This window comes from Nomascus leucogenys, chromosome 15 (assembly GCF_006542625.1).
Source record: "Nomascus leucogenys isolate Asia chromosome 15, Asia_NLE_v1, whole genome shotgun sequence".
Classification (NCBI taxonomy): domain Eukaryota; kingdom Metazoa; phylum Chordata; class Mammalia; order Primates; family Hylobatidae; genus Nomascus; species Nomascus leucogenys.
Genome location: NC_044395.1, coordinates 51,311,032 through 51,333,934, shown reverse-complemented (window position 1 = coordinate 51,333,934; position 22,903 = coordinate 51,311,032). Strand labels below are relative to the sequence as shown.

Below are 22,903 nucleotides of genomic sequence, written 5' to 3'. Positions count from 1 at the left end.
CAGTGCTGTTACTGTAACACTGTTCGTAATATAAACTTACTTTCTTTCTGTCACCAAGTTAGAATTGCAGATTTCAGCCCAGCAGCTCAAGTTCTATGGAGAAAATACATACACATATACTTAAAGCAGAAGTGAGGAGGATGCTGTGTCCATTTTTTTACATCAAAAAAAACCCATAAATTAAGCAGAAAACTCACCATAATTGGGAGCTAAAAATCAGTTATTATAGTGTTGGCAGACAGGAGAAGGGTGATATGCACCTCAGTATAGAATATTGTAGAATAGAGAGATGAATTACTTATAGTTCAGCAAAACACCTAAGAAACAAACAAAAATATCAAACCTCGGAATAGATGCTTCTTTTAAAATGTTTTTAAAAAGGCCATTTATTTTATATTCCTAAATAAAGATTTCTATCTTGTTTCAAAACATCACCAATCCAACACAGAATAGCCATATTATGATTCTGCTCGTGTCATCTTATGATATCAAAAACATATTACAGGTTAAAATGCTATGGGATGTGAAGGATCAGGGTGCCGATTTACATTTTCCAGAAACTCCATATAAATCAGAGTTTAAGTTGAGCAGCTAGAATCTATCACACATATGCTGAGGAAGTAAGAAGACAGATCTCTTTCCACCAGGCACTGGAGATGAAATTTCAAAAAATAGTAGGTGAAACTTGTATTTAAGATCTTCCCAAGCTGAATGCAAACAAGTCAATGTCACTTTCTTTCCAGACAAGAAAAGTCTAAAACCTTTACCTCCAGGTCTTTTAAACTTACATACTATCAAAATCACACCAAAGTTTTGCTTCAGAAGCCCATCTGATTTTGTTTCAAGGGGAAAAGGAATCATTGGGAGGCACACTGTAGGGACTCCATGAGATTCAAAATAATGATCCCATTGTTCTTGCTATCAACCTTAATATACACTAAATATGTAGCTATAATAATGAAGCCTGTGGAAACTAATAATGAGTTCAACAGATCCAAGCAAAAGTAAAATATTTCTAATTTCTAAAAGCAGGATATTCTGTATGCCTTTTGGGAAGCTCAGATCAACTCATTCATATGCTCAAAACTTTCCAATGGTTTCTATTTCTCTCATAGTAAAATCTTTCCAATAGCCTCTAAGGCTATCCCTCATCTGTCCTCCTCTTTGAGCTCACTGCAGTTAAAATGGCTTTTATTAAAAAGACAGGGCAATAATGGATGCTGGTGAGGATGTGGAGAATGGGGAACCCTTGTACACTGTTGGCAGAAACGCAAATTAGTATAACCACTATAGAGAACGGTATGGAGGTTCCTCAAAAAACTAAACTTAGAACTGCCATATGATTCAGCAATTCCACTGCTGGGTATACATCTAAAATAAAGAAATTCAGTATATTGAAGAAGTATCTGTACTCCAATGTTTATTGCAGCACCATTCACAATAGCCAAGATATGGAATCAACCAAAGTGTCCATCAACAAATGAATGGATAAAGAAAATGTGATACATACACACAATGGGAATTTACTCAACCAAAAAAAATAAACAAATAAACTCCTGTCATTTGCAACAACATGGATGGAATTGAAGGACATTATGTTAAGTGAGATAAGCCAGGCACAGAAAGACAAATATCACTCATATGTGGAAGCTAAAAAAATAAAATGTACACATGCAGATGGAAAGTTGAATGATGGGTACAAGAGCCTGTGAAGGTAATGGGGAGGGGAGAATAAAGAAGGGATGGATAATGGGTACAAAAATACAGTTAGATAGAAACAGGTCTAGTGCTCAGTAGCACAACAGGGCAGCTATAATTAATAATATATTGTATATTTCAAAATAATTTAAAAAGTGGAATTAGAATGTTCCTAACACAAATAAATGATAAATGCTTGAGGTAATGGACATCCCAATTACCCTGATTTAACCATCACACATTATATGTTCGTATCAAAACATTGCATGTACCCCATAAATATGTATAACTATTTTGTATCCATAATAATTAAAAATAAAAAATTAAAGAAAAAACAAAAAAATGCACAAATTGCTAACATTGGTTACCTTGCATGCAGGGAGGATAGAGCTGATACAGTATAAGCAGGAAGTGAGTGAAAGGGGAGTCCACAGAAATAAAAAAATTGTTTTAAAAACAACTATGTTTAGAATAAAAAGTATATATGGTTTATGCTTCTATGCAATATATATGGGACTATGCATCTAGAAGTTGAATAAAATAATGTTTTTGAAAATTTATGTTCTTTCATAATGACACATGCACCCCCGTATGTTCATTGCAGCACTATTCACAACAGCAAAGACATGGAATCAACCTAAATGTCCATCAGTGGTAGCCTGGATAAAGAAAATGTGGTACATATATACCATGGAATACTACACAGCCATAAAAAGGAATGAGATCATGCCCTTTGCAGGAACATAGATGAAGCTGGAGGTCATCATCCTTAGCCAACTAACACAGGAACAAAAAAACAAATACTGCATGTTCTCACTTGTAAGTGGGAGCAAATGATGAGAATACATGGTCACAAACAAGGGAACAACAGACACTGGCACCTACTAGAGGGTGGAGGGTGGGAAGAGGGAGAGGATCAGAAAAAATAACTATTGGGTACTTAGCACCTGGGTGATGAAATAATCTTACAACAAACCCCTGTGACATGAGTTTACCTATATAACAAACATGCACATGTACCCCTGAATTTAAAATAAAAGTTAAAAATTGATTAATTAATTAATTACTTTTTAAAAAAAAGAAAATTGAAAAATCTAAAATATCAAGGCAATGAAAGCCTAGAAAAAAATACAGGAGAATACTTAACTAGTCCTAGAGTGAAGAAAGATAAAGCAAAGAAGAAATAATTTTTTAAAAAGTGATAATTTTATCACATAAAAATTAAAACTACTTTGAAGGTTAAAAAGTACTATAAGCAAAATTACTAATAATAAACAAACCAGAAAAAAATAACAATTATGACCACAGGATGGCATGTTTCGTAAATAAACTGCTCTTGCAAAGCAATTAAGAATTCTAGTACCGCTTAGAAAAATAGACAAACAGCTTCAATGGATCATGAAAGAAAAATAGATAACCAATAATCATTTAAAAAGTTGAGTCATGATAGTGAACACATAAATGCAATATAAAGCATTAAGTAAAACATTTTATCTGTTAATTTGACAACCTAGTTTAAATAATAAAATAATGCTACTAAAGATATAGGCAGATTGGCCTTTTGAAAGATGGCTGGTAGCATTGTTCTCCAAAACAGCTTGACAATTTGTATCCAGAGCCTTAAAAATGTCCATATCCTTGTACTCAGTAGTTTCATTTATAAAATCAATCCTAATTAAACAGTTAGAAAAAAAAAAAAACAGGAATGGCTTATACACATGCACATCCATTACAGCATTATTCAAAGCAGGAAATTGAAGATAGCCTAGATTTGAATGAAGATCTGCTTAAATAAGTTCCAAATCATGGAATATTCATAGCCACTAAAATATTTTCCAAAAATGTTCAATGTTATGATATGGATAAATGCTATTAGTGTAACATGAAATGTAAAAGACATAAAATGCCCTACATGCTATTGTCCCAATTTCATGTACATATATTTGTACAAAAAAGGACTAAAAAGTCAAAATAATTACTTCTAGGTGCTAAAATTAGGATGATGCTTATTTTTATGCTTTTAAGTATAATTTCACAAAGTTGATCTCTATTATTTATCAAATTATTGTCATGATTAACTTTTTTTTTTTAAGTAACAAGGGTGATAATTAGGCTCTGTCCTTCCTGGTTTACAAATCAGCTCTGAGCAGGACAGAAAGTATATGAGAGGCCTCAATATTAACAATACAAACTCAGCAATCAACATACTATTGATTGGCACTAGGATTCCATGTAGCTTCCAAATCATGGGGTTGGCTACATGACTCCAATCTTGACAAATAGTGTGTGTGGGTATGTACTATTACCTCCCTTCAAAGTATTGACTGCCACTTAAAAGTATCCATCAACTTGTCCCTGTTAGCCCTTAGCTATGAACCTGAGACATACCTCAACTTGCCTTAGCCTTTGGTAAATGTTGATTTTAACAGTAGTGTCCAAACTGTTTGATTCCATAATTCTATCTGTAAAAACAAGTTGATCATACAACTCTAATCGCTTTATATTTATTTTTAAAATTAGTTACTACTGAAATATAAGTTACTCAAATACAGAAGATTTTAAAGAATGTTATTAAAAGAAATGGAAATGGGAATTCTAATATTCTGCTCCTATACCTCAACATTTTATTCTTGCCCCAGGATATGTACCCTTGCTATGGAAATCAGAGTCTTAGACCACACTTCCCTGTTCTACCATACATCTCCTTCCCCTACAGCACAGGTAACCATGTTCTGAAACTCCGGAATGCCTTAGACTTGAGTCAACTCAAACTATGACAATTTTGCTAACATAACCCACTCAAACAATATAAAGAATCGTGTCATTCCCATGCCCTATTTTATGTTTTGGAAAAACTGAATTTTCATATGTGAAAATTGCATACAGTATGGTATAACTACATTTCTATTATTGTTGTTGCCATTTGTTGATAATAATCACTACTACTACCATTACTTCTTTACTGGCCTAAGTCCTAGTATTGTTCAGTTCTTTCGGAAGTTTCAATAGTATACCTCTGAAGATTTTTGAAGACTGTCATGGCACGGAGCAAGAAGGGATGTCTTCTCCCATTTCTGTAAAACTTGATTGGCTTCTTCTATCTTCTGCTCACAACTTTTTTGAGAATTTAGCAATGTCACCTCATAAAATTCTTGGATATCTGTAAAGAAAATAAAAGGAAAGCATCAAAATGTAATGCATGACTTCATAAATAGCTTCTGCATATATGTCCATATATAGACATCAGAAATTTTGCTGATTAAAAGAACTGCATAAATATATATATCCCAAAGTAAAACAGAAGAATTCCTGAAAATAATCTTTTTACCTGCATTTAGAATGCTTATAGCACCTTTATTCATAATTACAAAAACTAGAACAAATCCTTCAAAAAGTGAATAAACTGTAGTAAATCCATATAATAGAATGTTATTCAGTAATAAGGAATGAGCTATCAAGCCAAGCGAAAGCATAGATCAATCTTAAATGTATATTGCTAAGTGAAAGAAGCCAGTCTGGAAAGGATGCATACTGTATGATTCCACCTATATAGCATCTGGAAAAAGTAAAACTAAAGAGACAGTTTAAAAAAATCAATGTTTGCCAGAGGTTCTGAAAAAGAGAAGGAGGTTTGAATAGATAATGCAGAGGATGATGAAAATATTCTCTAATGATACTATAGTGTTGCACACATAACATGAACCATTTGTCAAAACCCAAAGAACTCAGTAGCACAAAAAGTAAACCTTAACGTAGGGCAAATTAAAAAAAAAAAATCATGTAGGAAGTCAGAGGATCCCAAGATGAAATGCAGACTGTTACAAAGGAATACAACTGTATTACAAATGTATAAAATAACCTCCAAGAAGTCAACAGGAAAAAAAAGTACTGACTTAAGTAACTCTGGAAATGAACAGAGACTATAAAACCAAAGTCAAAGAAACTACACAAAAGCATCATACTCTAATTGGTAAACTTGTGTCCTGTTGGGTACAGATGAACAATTCTGAGAACACAATACATGTATACTAAAATGGAACAATTAAGTGAATGGATGGTAGATGATGGGAGCCAAGTTTCTTACTGTTCTATAGAAAGTTACAGGCAAGTAAGGTTAAAATGATTCATATGATATTAGATGAGAGTTGGAGACATGTTTAGCTTAATGTAGATAAAGATGAATACATATAAGAATATTTACAGACATGTATATACACAAATCAGTTATACACACATAAATTTCCTTGCTCCATCTGCTGAGAAGTCCTAGAAGAAATGATGCCACAGTAATAATAAACAAAATCAGCACCCTGATTTTGGCCTCTGTGCAGCCTTGGTAAAGAGTAATGAACACTGTCATATTAGATTAGCATTGAGGGTATCTATATGAACTCAAAGTTTTCAAGAGCTACAGGATAGAGAGATAGATAAAAATATGTTTAGGAACAGAAATGAATATGTATCTGGACATTTCCCAGCTCTGTCATATATAATTCCTGGCTCTGTCTTCTGAGAGGACCTAGATGCAGGGACACCCCAGTAGCAACAAACACACCCAGAGCCCAGATCTTGGTTTGTAATACTATTTTCCAACAAAAGAAGCTCCTTGGAGAAACGGTTGATCCTGGGACTGGGGCAGGAGACATAAGATGAGTGTGGAACATCTTATAGCCCCAGCAAATAAAGAAATAGTCACCAAAGAAACAACCCTGCTACAATGGGGGAATATCAAAGAAACACAAGAACCACATGAAAGAGCTGCCAAAGATGGCCAAAGCTGGAGCAATTTGAGCAAAAAAAAATATTACCTAGTATTGGATTATAACACAAAATATAAAATAAAGGGATGAGTAGGAGGGATTACAAAAGGGTAAGAGGAAACTTCTAAGAGTGATGTGTATGCTTACTATCCTAAGCACTATTGCGCTTATAGTGCACACATATGTCCAAATCTATTCAATTATGCATTATATATATGTGGTTTATTATGTATCAGTTATGCATAAGATGTATATATGTATCAATAAAGAAAGCAAAAATACAAGGTACAAATTGAAAGAAGATAATTTCACAGCACACAAAAGAACAGTATCCAGATATGAAAAGAAATACAAATCGCAAAGAAAAAGACAAGCAAACTAAAAGAAAATAATTGGTAAAAATTATGAACAGGAATTTCACAGTAAAAGAAACACATGTCACAGATAAGCCTAGGAAAGATCCTTGACCTCATTGGTGATAAAAAATACAAACTAAGATCATAGTCAAATGCCATTTACATCAAAAACATTGTCAAAAATAATTGTCTCACAGTACAAGGACTAGAAAAAGACATGAATCCTTGGTAACTTATTCATTCCTAGCAAGTGCAAATTGCTATAGCCACTTCAGAAAATAATTTAACATTTGTTTATCCTATAAGTCAGTATTTCTACTACCCAGTACACATCCTAGATAAACTTTGGCACATATACACCAAAAACAAACCAAAATGTTCATAACAGCGTAGATTACAGTAGCAAACATTAGAAACATTCCAATGTCCATCAAAAGCGAAATAGATAAATTGTGATATGTTCTCAAGATGGAGTGTATGGAGCACTAAAAATGAATGAATGATAATATCATGAAACTATATATCTTAGAAAAATAACGTTGGGTGAACAAAGCAAGTTTCAATATGAAAAAATTTTTGTAAAGTTGAAAAATGTACAAAACTGAACAATGTATTTTCAAGCATCCATACATATACATGTAACAAAACAAATAGACAAAAGCAAAGGACGACATGAAAAGATGTAGTTACTTCAGTAGACAGGGTGGGCAAGGAAGTGGGATAAGGAAAGTACATATGAGTAGATACAAGTTAATGGTAATGATCTATTTCTAGATGTCAGTAGCAATTTCAGAAATGTTTGTTTTGTTATGCTGTGTATATTATAGATAAATTGCATATATTATTTTGTATGAATTAAATATTACATTTTCATAAATAAGAAAAATTTTGTGCTTCATAAATATTAAGATTTACAGAGAAAAGTTAGTAATCCTTAAATTTTATGTACAGCTACAACTTTATTCTGCCACTAGCAATAAAGTAACTGTGAGGTCTTGTTTGAAAAATGTGTAAGAACAGAAGGTAAAAGCTGTACAGATATACATCCTTCCCAGATTTTTTTAATAACATGCGGGCTGGTAGTTTACTAATTGGGTTAACAAAAATCAGAGGAATAAGGAATAAAAAAAGATAAAACCCAGAAAACAAAATATGTTTGCATCATCTTGCCTCATGTATTAATGGAGAGAAAAGAATTTGGGCATGGTGGTGTGTGCCTGCGGTCCCAGCTACTGAGGAGGTTGAGGCAGGAGAACTGCTTGAACCCAGAAGGTCACAGCTGCAGTGAGCTGTCTTCATGCCACTGTACTCCAGTCCTGGTAACAGAACAAGAATCTCTTCCAAAAAAATAAAAACTAAAAATAAAGGGGAAGAAAAAAAGAATTTCTGTAAATACATCTGCAGCTACAGTCTCTTAAAAGAATAATGACTTGTAATGAATAAAACAATTTTTGTAGATAGTCAAATTTCAAGTTTTTTTCTCTGTATCATTTTAAAGGATATAAACAGTTTCATGAGCAATATTTGCAAGTCACCAAAATTTGAAATACTACGTGTGCAAATTATTCAGAAAAGGATATTTATCATACTCATGCTATGCATTTATATCAGTAAGCTATACTTTGAAACATAACAGTGATTTGATCACATTTACAAACACCCTAGGGACAATATTTTTAATATTAAACTTGCAAATCTTCATTAATTTATACCCCCAAATGTGATGAAGTGCTCAAAGTCTATTTCACTCTTTTGTCTGCTTATTCTCCATGCCTTAAGCATAGAGAGGAAGAAAATAACCATGATTAAGTCAAAGATGACTTAAATATGATGATAATTCAATGATCAATGTCAAATTTCACTTCTGGTTAACAAGCATTATTTTTCAATAATTGACATATATCCCCTTGTCACTTTCTAAGCATCTTTCTTTTACACCCTCTTTCCTCACCACCACCATTCCCACTGCTAGAGTTCAGGCCCTCACCATCTCTTACTCACACTCTTCTCTAGGCCCAGATCCCCTTTCCCACACTTAGAAATCCTCTTTCTCCTTCAATGCCCAGTTCCAGTTCAGTCTTTGTAAAAACAATATTTGAAGTCAGAGATCTAAATATGAAATGTCATCATCAAGAAATTATTTTTACTAAAACTGGATTCAATTGAGTACGTAGTAAAAACACCCAAGCAAATATCATCAAAAAGAAAATATGTTTGGAAAGTTGTAGGGGATTCTCTTCTTACAGCTTCAACAAAGAGATGGTAAAATGTGTTAAGACATACGCCTATGCTTCTTCCAACATGCCTTGCTCCCTTACTACATACCTGCTTTGAATTCATCTAGACAGTATAGCACAGTTGATCTTCCTGTATTTAATGATGTTGCAAATTACACTAGGCTTTTCTGAACACTTGGTTCTGCTTAGGAAGCTAGATAAATGTTCATATCCACTTTCCTTATCCTGTATCCAAATCCCATACTTTCTCTTCTGCAAAGTAAAATGCTGCTGTTTTCTCTTGTTCCAAAGCATATTGCTTGAATCTACTCAGTAGTTATTTCTCTTTCAGCCTTATAGTAGAAATAGTTGTTCACCCACCTGTCTTCAACATTTCAATTCACTAAGTAGTTTTTAAGTGCTATGCAAGGCCCTTAGGAATGAAGACAATGTCTTATCCAGCCATATATTCTCTAGTATCTAGCATTATCCTTAAACTCAGCAAGCACACAATGAATTCTTGGTAATTTTCATTTACTTGCATTCCCTCTCTTTTTAAGTCTCAAATAGAAGAAAAATCATTGAATGAAGTCAAATCCCTTCTCACTCAGGACTGCTAAACCCTGCATATTGTTTAGATTACATTTTTATGTGATGACTCCTTGATTTAATCACAGCACCTAGCATTTTTATTTTATACATTCCCTATTCAAATATAAAAAGATTTGCCACCTCTGAGGATATGCAAAATAAATTCCTCAAATTCTTGAAGACATGTCCATTTTGACATCACAATTTTTAAAGAATCATCTAAAAATTATTGTCAAATTTACAGGAAAGTGTTTACAAACTCTAATGTACATAAAAATTTCCTGGGGACATGGGGCCTGAATTTCTGCACTTCTAATAAGCTCCCAGGTGATGTCCATGGCTTCTGATCCACTAGCAACATTGGACTTAAGAAATAGCATCTTAGGGATAATAATTTCATACTCTCAATTCAAATAGCCCTTTTGAGTCACTGCAATCCTCTTCTTCATAGTGAAAAGTGGGGTTAAAGAGGGGAACAGGGTGAAAGATCCCCATAATAGAAGGAAGATGGCAAGAGAAAAACTCTGCCTATTGATTCATAAACAATAAGTACTTAGTATGGATATTATTGACTAAACTGATTTAGATTGAATTCATTAGAACTTAGTTGAAAGAAGCTGTATTTCAATCTTCTGCCTTTAGGATCCATTAAAACAAAAAAATTGACTTCTAGGTGATAGCTGAGAGAGCCCCTATTCAGTCCAATCTCTCTCTCTTTTAACCTACACTCCTTAGAAATGAGATCTGGTCTTCGTAATAATGATTCTGACACGGTTAGGTCTTTAATTGTCAAACAGCATGTTGAAGGAAATTCATAATAAATATGAATTTTTTATGAAATATGAAACTGTATTTTCAAGCACATCCTTAAAAACTCTACATATACTCAAAATATTTCATCTTCTTCCAAGAAGAAACACCTAACATGACATACCTATTTCAATGATGCTACTATTTCCTCAAAAGACACTTAAAACTCCTCTTTGAGATATACCTTCAAGCATTTGATGAGATTTTTAAGGTCCTTGGAAACGGTAAATATTTTTCTCTTGAAGGGAAGTTTGGTTTTCTTGAAATAACCAAAATTCACTAGGCAAACTTCAAACATAAGTAATGGAAAAAAGGATTTTTTACATGACTTAAGAAAATACGATTCTTAAATCATGAGGCTTTTTTCTTGTGTGACTCATGAGTTGCTCTGCAATGATCTACTTAACCACAATAAAATAAAAAAGTAATTAGAATGCCGAATGTGTAACATCTTTACATACTTTTTCATCTATTATGGGCTAGAATAAAAGTGACTGGGGAAAGGCTTTTTGCACTTTTTCCCATCCCAGCCTTCATGTTGCCAGGCATAGTATTATGGGAACAATAGCAGTTGCCTCTGTACTCTGCCAACCAGAAACCCCTGTGGAGGTTGTTACTGTTGATTCATTTGGTTTTTAGTGGTTGGCATATATGGCTATAGCTCACCAAAGCTGTTTAATCCCAAAAATTTACCAAAATCACCTGAGGATTCTCTTTTTTTTTTTTTTTTTTTTTTTTTTTTGAGACAGAGTCTTGCTCTATCACCCAGGTTGGAATACAGCAGTGTGATCTCGGCTCACTGCAACCTCTACCTCCAGCGTTCAAGCAATTATCCTGACTCAGCCACCCAAGTAGCTGGAATTACAGGTGCCCAACACCATGCCCAGTTAATTTGTGTATTTTTAGTAGAGATGGGGCTTCACCACGTTGGGCAGGCTGGTTTCGAACTCCTGACCTCATGTGATCCACCCGCCTCAGCCTCCCAAAGTGCTGGGATTACAGGCATAAGCCACCATGCCTGGCCAGGATTCTCTTCTTACAGCTGCAACAAAGAGACGGTAAGATGTGCTTTAAGACATATGCCTTACGCTTCTTCCAACATACCTTGTTCTCTTACCACATACCTGCTTTGAATTCAGCTGGACAGTATAGCACAGGTGATCTTACTATATGTAATGATGTTACAAAATGATGTTACAGTCTTGGTGTTCCATTAGGCTTTTCTGAACACTTGGTTCTGCTTAGGGAGTCAGATAAATGTTCATATCCAATTTCCTCATCCTCTATCCACATCCCATACTTTCTCTTCTGCAAAGTAAAAAGTTATCATTCTCCCAATCCATATGAGTCCAAAACTACTAGACACTGAAGCATAGAGGTGGAATTTTCAATAAAGCCTTTATCAGTGTGGTAAATGTCCTATCTTGGGCTTTGCACTAAGAAAAGTTTCTTTAAGAATATTACCTGGAACTAGAGGAATAAATTTGAATATGAGGAAGGGACTGAAGTTGAATGTAGATGAAATGAAAATATAAATTTCATAGCCTAGACCCAGTGAAAGCAAGTACCAAGTAAGGGAATAAAAGAGACAAAACAGGAATGAGTGCAAAACCCGGAGTCCAAGGACTAACGCAAAATGGAACTCAATAGATGCTGAACACATAAGACTAGAGAATGAGTAAATGCTCATACCCAAAGGGTCATGCAAATTCCACATTGTTCTGATACGATTGGGCTTCTTCTGTGCCTAGACAAAGCACAACCGAAGGAAGGAAGGAAGGAAGGAAGGAAGGAAGGAAGGAAGGAAGGAAGGAAGGAAGGGAGGGAGGGAGGGAAAAGAAAGAGAAGGGAGGGGAAGGGAAGGAGGGAGCGGGGGTGGGGCAGAGAGATTATGAAGGAAATCTTGGTTTCAAAGTACTTTCCTCTATTAAAAAGAATCAAGGCTTTTTGGAGAAAGGGCTCGCAGGATGAGAACAAGGAAATTAAGAGTCTAGTACATCTTTTTGTACTAGAAAGTAAGGAAGTGCTCAAAAATCACAGGATCATATCAAAAGGACATGTAAGCCAGCTTGAAGGGGCTCTTAATGACTAAATCTGAAATAATTTGAGCCTTAAAAATAAATTAATAGTCATGGGATATAACCTTTTTAATAAAATAACAATCCATTAGTCCATCCTGATATAGAAAAAATTAGTGATTAAATGAGGGAGAAGGGAAAGTTCTTCCTTACAGAATTCCAACTAATAAATATAGAAGAAATGATGGAATTATAAAATCATTGAGGGATGCCGCGACTAGTGGTAAAAAATAGGACAAGGAATGTGGCATTATATAGCCTCACAGTATCTCTCCAACAATTAGAACAAAATGGGCCAGGCATGGTGGATTACGCCTGTAATCTCTTTGGGAGGTGAACGCAGGAGATCGGAGCAACAGTTGAGCCCAAAAGTTTGAGACCAACCTAGGCAATATAGTGAGACCTCATCTCTGCAAAAAATAAAAATATACTTATAAAATTATTTTTTAAAATAGTACAAACTGGCACGGGGAGCCTCCTGTTATCATATACCAAGAAGAACATAGCATCATTTCTGTAATATTCCTGCCCACAATGCATAAGTTGAACCTAATCATAAGGAAACATCAGACAAATGCAAATTATAAGACATTCTACTACATACTTGACTTGAAATCTTCAAAAATGTCAAGGTAAGAAAAGAAAGGCTTATGAACTATCGCAGATTAAAGGAAAATAAATAGGCATGACAATTAAATGTAATGTGTAATGTAACATAGATCTTGGACTGAGGAAATACAACTATAAAAGACATTATGGAGACAACTGCTGAAATGAGAATGGACTGCTCTTTAGATAATAATATTGTAGCAATGTTAAATTTCCTGATTTCGATAACTGCACTATTTATGTAAGAGAATATTCTTGGTTTTAGAAGATGTATAAGTATTTAGTGATCAATGTGCCTAATGCCCCCAACTATTCTCAAATGAGTGAACGGCATCAGGCACTTCATTAATAAGATGCATGCAAAGCTGGGCATGGTGGCTAATGCCTGTAATTCCAACACTTTGGGACGCTGAAGTGGGAAGATTGCTTGAAGCCAGGAGTTTAAGACCAGCCTGGTCAACATAGTGAGAACTCGTATCTACAAAAATAAAAATAAACTGATATGCATATATATGTATATATGTGTATATGTGTGTATAGAGATATAGAGATATATAGAGACATGCATATATAGAAAATGATAAATAGAGTGAAATGTAAACAATTGGTGAATCTGGGTAAACTGACTATACAGTAGCTCCTGTACTATTCTTATAACTTTTCTGTAGATTTAAATTACATAGAAATACATCGCTTTGAAAAATGGTAAGATGACTAGGAGGTGTTAGTGATAAGTATGGAACTGAGAAATATCCAGTAACATTTGCTAAAAAAAAAAAACTACAGGAAAGAGACTCGAAGAGGAACGAAGTATACAGGGCAGAATGGCATGGAAGAGGTAGAAGAGCAGATCAATAGGGCATATGTGAGGTAGTATAATTATTTGGAGATAAAAGCACAAGCTCTGAAGTCAAACAGAACGGCCCTGGCTCTGCTACTTACTAAATTTGTGACCTTATGCAAGTTATTTAACTTTTTTAAACCTCACCTTCTTCACCTATAAAATTTACATGTGTAAGTACTCCACATGGTTGAACAGTTATATAAAACATAGTAAATGGTAGCTATAATATTCTTTGATTAACATATCTTCCAACTATACTGTGTACACAGGCAGTCTCATTAAATGTTGAATACCTGAACACAGAATATGCTCAGCCAGGAGTCACTTCTTCCATAAGAGTCAAGAGTGCAGACACTTGAATAAATAAAGCAGAATTAATACTTGACAAGGAGGCAGAAATTGTTATTTACAAGTTTTTAAAAAGCTGATTCATATGGAAATTGTAACAGAAATGCAATAAGATGTGCATGAAGGAACACAGTATTTTTGTGGCTGAAATAAGGTCTTTAAAAATACGACCTCTAAAATGAATTTTAATTCAAAATATCTCCTTGATGAATAAATGTGCTATTTCAAGTTGCTCAAAAACCAGGCACTAAATAAACTCAAGATATTGTTAATGCAAATCAGCTACCTTTTATCTTACACTTATAGCACTTATACTCCCAAATCACCAGCAGGTGTGTCTTATTCTATATCTAGGAGATAATTAACTTTCAATTTCACATCAGTCATCCAAGATGTAGGAATGTTGTCAATTCTTTTTACCTCACAAAGATTTACCATGTAAACTCAACAAATCTTCAGAAGATAAGTAACTATATGTAATCTGTATGAGCCCAGTTTTAAGTTACATATTCTTTCATGCCTACCTCCCCACTAAGAAATTCCCAATATCTTCCAATCTGTGATTAAGTATTGGTATTGCTCATTGAAGACAGGAGAGAAGAAAGAAATTAGCATTTGCCATTTACCAGCCATGCATAAACTCCATGTGTTTAGTTGTACTTTGTAAATGTCATTCATTTTACTAACTTCTTTTGATCATCTTATGAGACATGTAGATTACACCTACGTTAGAGATGGAGAAACTGAGACTGGTTCAAGGTCACCAGGCTGGACAATGGCAAGGCTAATATTGGAATTCACATTTGACACTTAAGCCTACACCCTTTACTACAACATGCTGCAACGGTATGCATAATAGAATGTTAGGGGTTAATTAAATAATATCAGTGCTAAAACAAGTATATTTTATTGTCAAACACATGACTAGAATATCATTTAGAAAATTCTTCAGATCACCAGATGGAAAGAAAATCAAACCTAAGGAACTCTCAAAAACTTTCCAAGACAGGTTACCAAGGATATTTTAACTAATCTCAACAGCACAGTGCTTAGCTGAAGCTACTTGGTTGGTTTCCATCAGCAAAATCTCAAACAGAATGAGAGTTTGGACTCTAGGGATCATATCTTTCCAGCTGATGAATGCCAAGGGAGACAAGAATGCTTATTCATAGAAGTAGCTATAGACTTTCAGTATAGTTAAGCTAGGAGACAAATATTAAAGAGGTTGCTACAAATTGACTCTATTGGCCTCTCAGATTTGCTTTTTACATACTGCGAACACAGAGTATTCAATAAATATTAATTATGAAATAATATTATAACAATTTTTTCCAGAGGATAAGAACTAACTTTAACAGAAAATAAGCAGCAGAAGAGAAAAAGATGGCAAAACAGCTATGAAATAATAGACTTTGGGGAAATCTTTGCTGTCAGGCACGTAAGTATAGATTTACTTAATATTCTGTTTAATGGTGATTTTATGCAATTTTATAATCAGTCCAATTAAACAACTCATATAAGGACAGAATAGCATTCAGTCTACAGGGAGACATTATCCATAGAGACATATGTTAAGTAGGAAAATAAAACTCTGTCTCTGACATGTAAAATACAACATCCCTCTCATCTCCTCAAATCGGATATACAAGGACTTTTATTATAACTTGCCAAAATGGCAAGATTGTTTTGTTTTGATTTTCTTTTTTTTTTTTCACTTTGTTCTTTCTTCTTTTTTCCTTCTTTTGGACATACAGCTCTGAATCATAAGACTGTATAGAATTCTACTCATAAATACCAAAACTTAGTCCCCTCTTATGTATACCATGAAATGAAGGGTATTTTTTTGGCAGATTAATAAATCTAATATCAACTATCACTTGAAAAAAGTATCACATTCCACCACACCAAAAGGATGAATTTAAATGAAAATCTGTAATTTCACTTGGAATTGGTCCAGTAAGTGATAGCTGATGGCTAATCTCAAAAAGAACATGCTTGTAAACACTGGTGTTCCAATTATCTGAAAATCAATTTTAGATTGTAGAAATTATTTGAAATATACTCCTATAAAATGTGTAATAAAATTTTATTATAATTATGATGTAATTTTATTGTATATAATTATATTATTGTACAAAATGATACAATCATCATTTATTGTAGTGTACAAATATTAATTATATAAAGTTAATTATCATATACATATCATTATAGTACAGATATAATCATTTCCATTATATTATTTTAAATTTTATGATCTACTGTGCTAGAAAATCTTATGAGAATGTACTGCTTAATTAAAATTGTAGAAAAATAAAACCAAGAGCCATTAAATATGTCACCTTTCTTTTTCCCCAACTTCCCCAATACCTAAAGAGTTAGCTTAAGAGAAAATGTTATGCCCAAATACCAAAGTACACATTAGAAAATATGCTACCCAGTATACCTAAGATATCATTAGCATACTTTTGTATTGGTTAAATAAAGTATACTGCCTTTTGTTCTAAAGTGATAGTGGAAAGCCAGCTTGTAGACAAATGGTTTTTATGTTGCAAAAACTATCCGATCAACTGCAGTCCTCAGGTATGACATGAAGCTTTCTAGTTCTCTCTTAGACTGCCTAATATTTACGATAATCTTGAGACCACTGGAAAGCCACACAGGACCCCATAGTCAAAACCTGCAGGCCATTCTGCCTGTTTCCAGAAAAGGAAAACTATGCTGATAGTTCCACTAACAGTCTTTGGAAAATAGTAATGTTTCTTCTTGCTTTATTGAAAAATACATCTATGAGCTTCTTCTCCTATTTTCTTCTGTCTCTTTTCATTCCATTCATTCTTTTCCTTTCCTTTTCCCTTTCCCTTTCATTCCCTTCCTGAACAATTCAGTCCCAAAGTCATTGTGTGAAGTAGAGCAAGGTCTACTCTGGTGGTGAAGGAGTTTGGAGAACAGAGCTATAGTGGCCCAGAGCAAAGTGTCAGATTGGCCCAGGGCCTCATCAAGATAAGAAGGGTATCCAAGTATGGAGGCAGACCACAGCAGAGTTACAGAGCCTGACAGAATGAGGAAAGAGTCCTTGAAGACAGGTAGGCTAATATGGGCTGTTGGAACTAAAACAAGTTAAGGAAGGCCAAATAGGCTACATAATGTCTGAGCATGGAGTTAAAACCTGAGTAGTATGAGGAGGGAGCCCATGTGGTGGAAAGGGACTGAAGTGCTTTGTCATAGCTAAGTAGAGTGACGAGGACTCCCATGGAGATCAGTGACCTAGCAAGGGTTGTGAGAGCCTGAGTTTGGTGAGGAGGGTATCTGTGCTGGGGTGGCAGTAGCACTGAGAGACTGGTTACATACAGAAGCATGGGTCAAATAAGTAAATAAAATAAGGATAATTTGAATCTATCAGAAAAGAGAGTGAAAATATGGCAGTAGAGAAAATGACAATGAATTATATAGTGTTAGACTGGAACTGGAATAATCAGTGTGAACTCACGGTTTTCAATATAGATAGATAAATATAGATATTAATATAGATGTAAATTTGTCTGAGTTTAAACATACACAAAAGGGAAAATAACTTCACAGTGGGGAAGCCTGGAAAACACAACTTCAATTGTGTGCTCAAAGTGAACATCATAAGTAAATGCAGCAAATCTAACTACATGCCACCTGATAGGATGCAATGAAAAGATCTCAGCCTCACTTCTGTAATATTCCTATTTCAGAAATGTCAGTCACAAAAAAAAGAAAAAAGCAAAAGCTGAGGGTCTGCCCTGGAATTAAGGAAATTAGAAAGACATGACAACTAAAGATGACATGTGATTCTGAACTATATTCTTTGCTATAAAGCACATCTAACTGGGACATCTGTTAATTCCTCATTAATACCAATATTGGTAATATTGGTATTACTGGTATTAATGGGAAATTAACCAATGTCCCAATATGTTAGTTTCCCATTAATACCAATATTCCCAATATTACCATCTGATTTTGATGGTAATATTGCAGTTATCTAACAGATTGCTCTTGTTCCCAGGAGATACACTAATGTATTAGGAAGAAATGGAACAAGTTGGTCACTTAACACTCATATGGGTCAAGAGATTTTTTTTTTAAGTGCTGTACTATACTTTCACATTTGAGATTATTTCAAAAAAAATTTAATGCCCTAAAAATAAATTTTAAAAATTATTTCTAAAAAACAAAGAAAATTACATCCAGGTCACAGAAGATGTAACTTCTTTGTGGTTGTCGATGCAAACCCCTCACCCGATTTGCAACTTCAGTAGACTATTTCTGTGTTAATAATAAATGCCATTTATCAAACATACCATAGCAAGTTGAGAATTGTGTGTACCTTATCTCATTTACTATTCCCAATACTCCTATGAGATAGGTATTATTTTTACCCCTTTACAAAGGAAGAAACTCAGGAAGAGAAAGGTTGAGATGTTTGCCCAGTTTGCTTAATTTATAACTGGCAGAGCTGGGATAGGAACCAGGTATGTCTCACTCCAAAGCCTGTGGCCTTAACTATTACAAACTGACTCTTTATGTCTGGAGTAATTGTTAGATTTTCTTTGTTTTGCTCTGGGTTAACAGGGATTTTGTTTTTTCATCTTATTTTTCTTGTCATCTAGGATGTTTTATGGACCATGACTCAGCAGTTCCAGCTCAAAGATTCTTTCTCCCTGAAGCCTCTTTCACCAAAAGTCATTTCTCCCTTATTCCTCATTATTGCCTTTGCACTTTGCATTTATCTTGTGATTCTTATGACCCTGTGTCATTGGAATATATGTGTTATTTCCCTACATGTAAACTTTGCAAAGTTAAAGGCCAAGTCACACTCCATTTTTTATCTCACATAAGCAGTGGCTGTCAAATTTTACCGTGCACCAAAATCACCTGAAGAGCTTGTTAAACAACAGATTACTGGGCCATATCACCAGAGTTTCTGATTCAGTAGTCTAGGGTAGGGCCTAGAATTTACTTTTCTAATAAATTCCCATGCGATGCTGGTGTTGCTGGTCCAGGGACCGCACTTTGAAAAATATTTCAGTACTGTATAGAGCTTACCAGTCTCTTACCAAAGTAGCTAAATAGTGTTTTTTGATTTATAAAACTATAACACATACATTATCTTCTTTGCTATAATATATCCAAATACAGATATAATATATGTATGCTATAGAATGCCTCATATTATATGGTAATAATAAATTGGTTGGTTCATCTTTCCCACCTTTTATTCATTCACTCATTTCTTCAATAAATATTTCTTAAGTATTGACTGTGTGCCTGGTACTGATACACCAGTGAATAAGACAGATTAGCCTCTGCTATGATAAAATCTAACAGTCTAGTAGAAAAAAAGAAGACTAAGCAAAATATGACAAATTTCCATACTTCACTTCCAGTTATCTTCATGGGAAGAGATATTTGATAAATGGTAGCAACAAAACAAAATGTGTATTAGCACAATAACATTAAAGTTATAATGGGTTAGGCAGAGAAAGGTTTGTCAGTGTTAACAGACTTTTCACTCTAGAGTACCTGAAGGCCTAAAACAATCTTCAAAGATGTAGAGACCTGAGAACATGATACTGCCCCTCCAACTCCTCAGGGATACAGTAAATGGAATCACTGCAGGAAAAGCTAGAATCTGGGGCAGGCAAAACAAGCAAGGAGTAAAATGAGAAAGAAGCAGGAAAACCGTAAAGGAGATACCCCTTATGCCCATCAGAGATGGACTCTCAGACGTTCATACGCTGTATGAACAGATAGATGGGAAAGAAAATGAGAATTCTGCAGAATCCTTGGGGATCCATGTACATTCATGTTGTCCAGAAGCAAAATTTTCTTTCTGGATATATGCAATAGTTTAATCAAGTTACTACTATAGTGTCAGTGAATATCAGGCCAAAAGAATATAGGGTATAATGAGAATACATGACAGAAAGCCTGTTCTAGGGAGTTTATTTTCCAAAGGAGGAAGAACATTCAACTGAGACAGAAGGATTAGTAGGCATTTTCAGGCATGGGAGTTTGAGAACAGGGAAGTGGAAGAGATGGAGAACGTACAAGAACCTGAGGGAGGAGAAAGCATGACAAGGACCCTAAAAAAATTATTAGAGGCTGGGCGCAGTGACTCACGCCTGTAATCCCAGCACTTTGGGAGGCAGAGGTGGGAGGATCACTTGAGGTCAAGAGCTCAAGACCATCCTGGCCAACAAGACGAAACCTCATCTCTACTAAAAATACAAAAATTAGCTGGGTGTGGTGGTGCATGCCTGTGATCCCAGCTGCTCAGCAGGCTAAGGCAGGAGACTTGCTTGAACCTGGGAGGCAGAGATTGCAGTGAGCCGAGATCACACCACTGCACTCCAACCTGGCTGACACAACAAGACTCCATCTCAAAACAAAACAAAACAAAACAAAAAAACCAACTCACTAGAGAAGGACAAAGAGAATGGTATAAGATAAGGCTGGAGAGGCAGGCAGGTAGGTAGACTGTTGTATTCTGTACTCGGTTTTTAGGACCTTGAAAGTATTGATCATGTCAGTAAATTTTGTATCATCGTTGCCAGGAAGACTATATACATTCAATAAAGGTGGAATGAGAGAATCAATGAATGGATGGATGTGTAAAGCAAATATATGGTACAAAAGACAGAGGCATAAAATTCAAATGGCATGATCTGGAAGTAAAGCGTTGAATGGACCAATGTAAAAACGAAAAGGAGCCTGTGAGTCTCGATTATGCAGGGCTAGAACCGTGAGGGGGCTGAAAATCATCTTATCAATCTGCTTACTGTAGAGATGAAAAAACTAAGCCTGGTGAATTAAGGTGGCTTCTCCAAGAACACAAAGCCAGTAGTGACTGAACCAGGACTTGAATCTACTGGTTCCCAAACCAAGAAGCTTTCCACTACAGTCATAGCTCATTCTGGACCTAGAAGTATAAGTCTCCAACAGTCACTATGCAGGCAGATGCCAAGCACATCAGAACATTATCCCTAACAGATGCATAACTAGCAGCTGCCACAATTTTTCTAGTTGTGCTTTAGAACTTAGCTATGGATGATATAAGAAAAATACTTATCCCCCCTGCCATAAAATTGATTCATTTAGAAAATGGCTATTCTCTCTGTGTTATTATTTCCTTTTCTACCTTTAGCCTGAGAGAATTAATACAAATAGTATAGTGGCAACACTCAGCACAAAATTATCTTAAGAGCACATGAGGTCAGACTGTCATGGGAAGAAATCTCTCCAAGCAGCTGCATAACTACCTATAATTCACAGGAAGGTAGAATCAATAGGATTCTGGAAGGCTGACCGCACATTCCGTTCCTCTTTAGGTAACTACTGTTTGTCAGAAACTTGGACAGACACTACTAACATATCACAAATAATGATTTTGCCCTGAGTGACTTTTGGTCTGTTATTTCCAACCTTCTTTCTCTCTGCTGCCTAAGTTCACTAATAATACTATTACATAAAGGAATAACATATAGTTTACTCATTTAAACATCACATTTGTTATTAATCAAAGTATTACAATTTGGCTTTCTTTTTTCTATGCTTCTCATACTAGTCAGGCAAGGTGGTAGGTAAGAACTAAACCATCATCTTTTAGGAAGTGTCAGGATGCCTGCTGGGCCTACATTCCCCTTCTGAAGGATTTCCTACATATAAGCTATCCCAGACTGACTGGTGATTGCTAAGCACCTGACCTGAGACTAGTCAATTGCTAGATGGGCCAGTAGGTATGAAATGGCCTGGTATAAGAACTCTGCCTTACACAGGTGGTGATAGGCTAATCCAATTGGATACTGTCACTTGAAAAGTTAAAAAGAAAAACTGTCAGTTAGTTGATAATTTCAGAGGAATAGAAGCCAAAACAGAGAGCTGCACATTCAGCATAATAGTACAGATGAGATTTGGGAGAATGGCTGTTGAGCATATAGGAGAATAACCTGGTGGCTAATAACAACAGCAGCTACAACAATAACAAGAACAATCATAATAAAGGCTTACTTTTATTGAGCCCTTACTATATTCCAGACATGATAAAAAATTCAAATGCATTATTCTACTTAAACCTTGCAAATACCTATGAAGTGGGGTCTGTCATTATCTCCATTTCACAAATAGGAAAATTGAGACAGAGCAAAGTTAAGGAAGTGCACAAAGTCACTCCTCTAGTAAATGATGGAACCAGGATTCTAACCCAGATTTGTTTGATTCCAGAACCCTGCTCTTAATCACTATCCTAAGTTAGAGCTTATTTTATGTTTAGAAGGACATTTTAGGCTTCATAGAATGTTTAGATCCCTGCCTTTTGTATTTCCACCTGAATTTGTACAGCAAACCCCCATTACTTAAGGAAAATGGAACACAAGGAAGGTGGTGCTCTGGAACTAAAATGTATGCTTAGGCTTGGTTTTGAAGTACACAGCTGATAGTTATGTTTTCCAACCTTGGAACTGTTACCCTACCATATGTATCTTAATCATATCTCTGTCATCTTACTGTACATAGGTTTCATTATCACTCTTTGTTAATTTTGACCATGAGAAATGATGATAAT

The 22,903-nt window shown here is 35.0% G+C and overlaps 1 protein-coding gene across 8 annotated transcripts in view; it reads right to left on the bottom strand.

The window, feature by feature from the left end:
• Window positions 1–22,903, bottom strand: part of DLG2 (discs large MAGUK scaffold protein 2) — a 2,190,999-nt gene that overhangs the window by 1,836,550 nt on the left and 331,546 nt on the right. For all 8 annotated transcript variants that reach the window (XM_030828789.1, XM_030828794.1, XM_030828795.1 and 5 more), the window contains one exon: window positions 4,713–4,858. In XM_030828789.1, coding sequence (XP_030684649.1) covers window positions 4,713–4,858 — 146 coding nt within the window. The remainder of the gene's footprint in view (window positions 1–4,712; window positions 4,859–22,903) is intronic.